The 1953-nt window shown below is 46.7% G+C and overlaps 1 protein-coding gene across 1 annotated transcript in view; it reads right to left on the bottom strand.

Moving 5' to 3' along the window:
- The window catches only part of LOC103607934 (EGF-like module-containing mucin-like hormone receptor-like 1), a gene marked incomplete at its 5' end in the record, with an annotated part of 9584 nt that overhangs the window by 6030 nt on the left and 1601 nt on the right, over window positions 1-1953 (bottom strand). Inside the window, 2 exons of the mRNA XM_008592390.1 lie at window positions 1485-1604; window positions 1729-1884. Coding sequence (XP_008590612.1) covers window positions 1485-1604; window positions 1729-1884 — 276 coding nt within the window. The remainder of the gene's footprint in view (window positions 1-1484; window positions 1605-1728; window positions 1885-1953) is intronic.

Here is a 1953-nt window from a genome sequence, read left to right as displayed (position 1 = left end):
TTTGGGCCTCTCACTGCTCAGAAGAAATGGGCTTTGAGTAATCCTTTGCATCTCCCTCACCCCGGGGGAGAGGTGACAATATGAACAAGCCCCCAGACTAGCCTAGTGAAGAATAAATGACCAAGTGGAAAAGAGATAAATCATCTCAAATGAGGCCACACATGGAAGACAGCCCAGGCAAGAGCAGCAAAGCTGACCCACAGCTGACCACAGACATGCGAACAAGTCCAGCTGAGCCCAAAAGAACTGAGCAGAACAGTCCAACCTAAATTTCCAACCCATGGAATTGAGCGCTCAATAAATGGTAGTTGTTTTTAGCCACTAAGGTTTAGGGTCATTTGTTACTTCGTGATAGCTGACTGCTACACATGGATTAGAAAAATCAGAGATGGCTTTAAAGATCTCTTAGACTCAGCCAGTGGGGATGTTGATAAGGGCTTGATCACTTTACGTTTTTCTTAATCGAGTCACCATCCCTATAAATAGTATTTATTCCACTAGACACAGGAAGACTGAGCCCTTGTCTCTTGGTGAGAACATCCTGGCCACAATGCAGAAGACGGATTCGAGGGCACACACTGGAGAAAGGGGGAGACTAAAGAGGAGGCTGCTGCAGTAATGACAGAGGCTGAATCAAGGATGGAGAAAAATGGAAGGATTCAAGATGTATTTAGCAGGTAGATTCCCCNAGAGGCTGAATCAAGGATGGAGAAAAATGGAAGGATTCAAGATGTATTTAGCAGGTAGATTCCCCAAGATGTGATGACTAATTTATTATGGAGGGAGACAAAGAAACAAGGATAACTCTCAGGTCTTAATTCAAATGCCTTTTAAGAAAAAGTTCTGAAGTTTGCATCTGAGCTCTTCCGAGGGCAGGACTTCTACAGCTCAGCACTACTGACATTTGGGGCCATATCATGCTTGGCTGTGGGGGCTGTTGTGTGCATTATAGGACATTTAGCAGCATCTCTGGCCTCTACCTATTGGATTCCAGTAGCACAGACAGCCCTACCCACTATCACCAGCTGTGACAATCAGAAATGTCTCTGGGTCCATAGCCACACCACCCTGAACACACCCGATCCCTGATCTCAGAAGCTAAGCAGGGTCTGGCCTGGTTAGTACTTGGAATAGATACCACCTGGGAACACCGAGTGCTCTAGGCTTTAAAAGAAAATGCCTCCCGATATTGCCAATGACCCCTGGGGGGGGAAATTCCTCTAGGGGCAAGAGCTTCCCTTTATTCTCAAGTGGAGCCTGACCCACTTCTTGGCTCGTGGTACACCCTCAACAGGAGCTCAAGTCCTCCTCTTCAACTCCTCCACTTAATAGCTGTGTTTCCTGGGGAAAGTCACTTCACCTCTATGAGCCCCAATTTTCTCATTCCTGAGATAAGGATCACAATCCCTACCTCATAGCATCATCAAATGAGGTGATCCTTAATTAATTAGGTAGGTCAGTAATGAAGAGCTGGTCCTCTATACCTTGACAGGTGGAGTTGACAGAGGTGAATCCATCTTGGCACTCACAACTGTAGCTTCCCACGGAGTTGACACAATTGGAATGCTCAGGGCAGGTCCCACTGGTGTTGCACTCATTGATATCTGAGGAACAGTGGGGGAGAGTGAGCAGGCAAGAGACTGGGTGTCTAAGTTTAGAAACACATGTACCCGGTCCAATGGAAGAATGTCCACCAAAGACGCAGGCCTAGGAGCCTGGGGGCATTACCTGTGCAGGTGAAACTGCCTGCTTGTCCCAGGATCCAGTTATTTCCAGTGGGAGAAGAGAAACCAGGAGTGCAGCTGCATTTGTATCTCCCCAGAAGGTTTTTGCAGATTGAGTTAGGGCCACATTGTAGGGGGTTTTGAGAACATTCATCAATATCTGGACGGAGAAAGAGTTGGAGTTACACATTAACAACCTTTTAGAGACATATCCATGACCTGTGCAAAA

The sequence above is a fragment of the Galeopterus variegatus genome, unplaced genomic scaffold (assembly GCF_000696425.1).
Source record: "Galeopterus variegatus unplaced genomic scaffold, G_variegatus-3.0.2 Scaffold7868, whole genome shotgun sequence".
NCBI lineage: Eukaryota > Metazoa > Chordata > Mammalia > Dermoptera > Cynocephalidae > Galeopterus > Galeopterus variegatus.
Note: the sequence above shows the minus strand (reverse complement) of the source record. Positions and strands in the feature narration are given on the sequence as shown.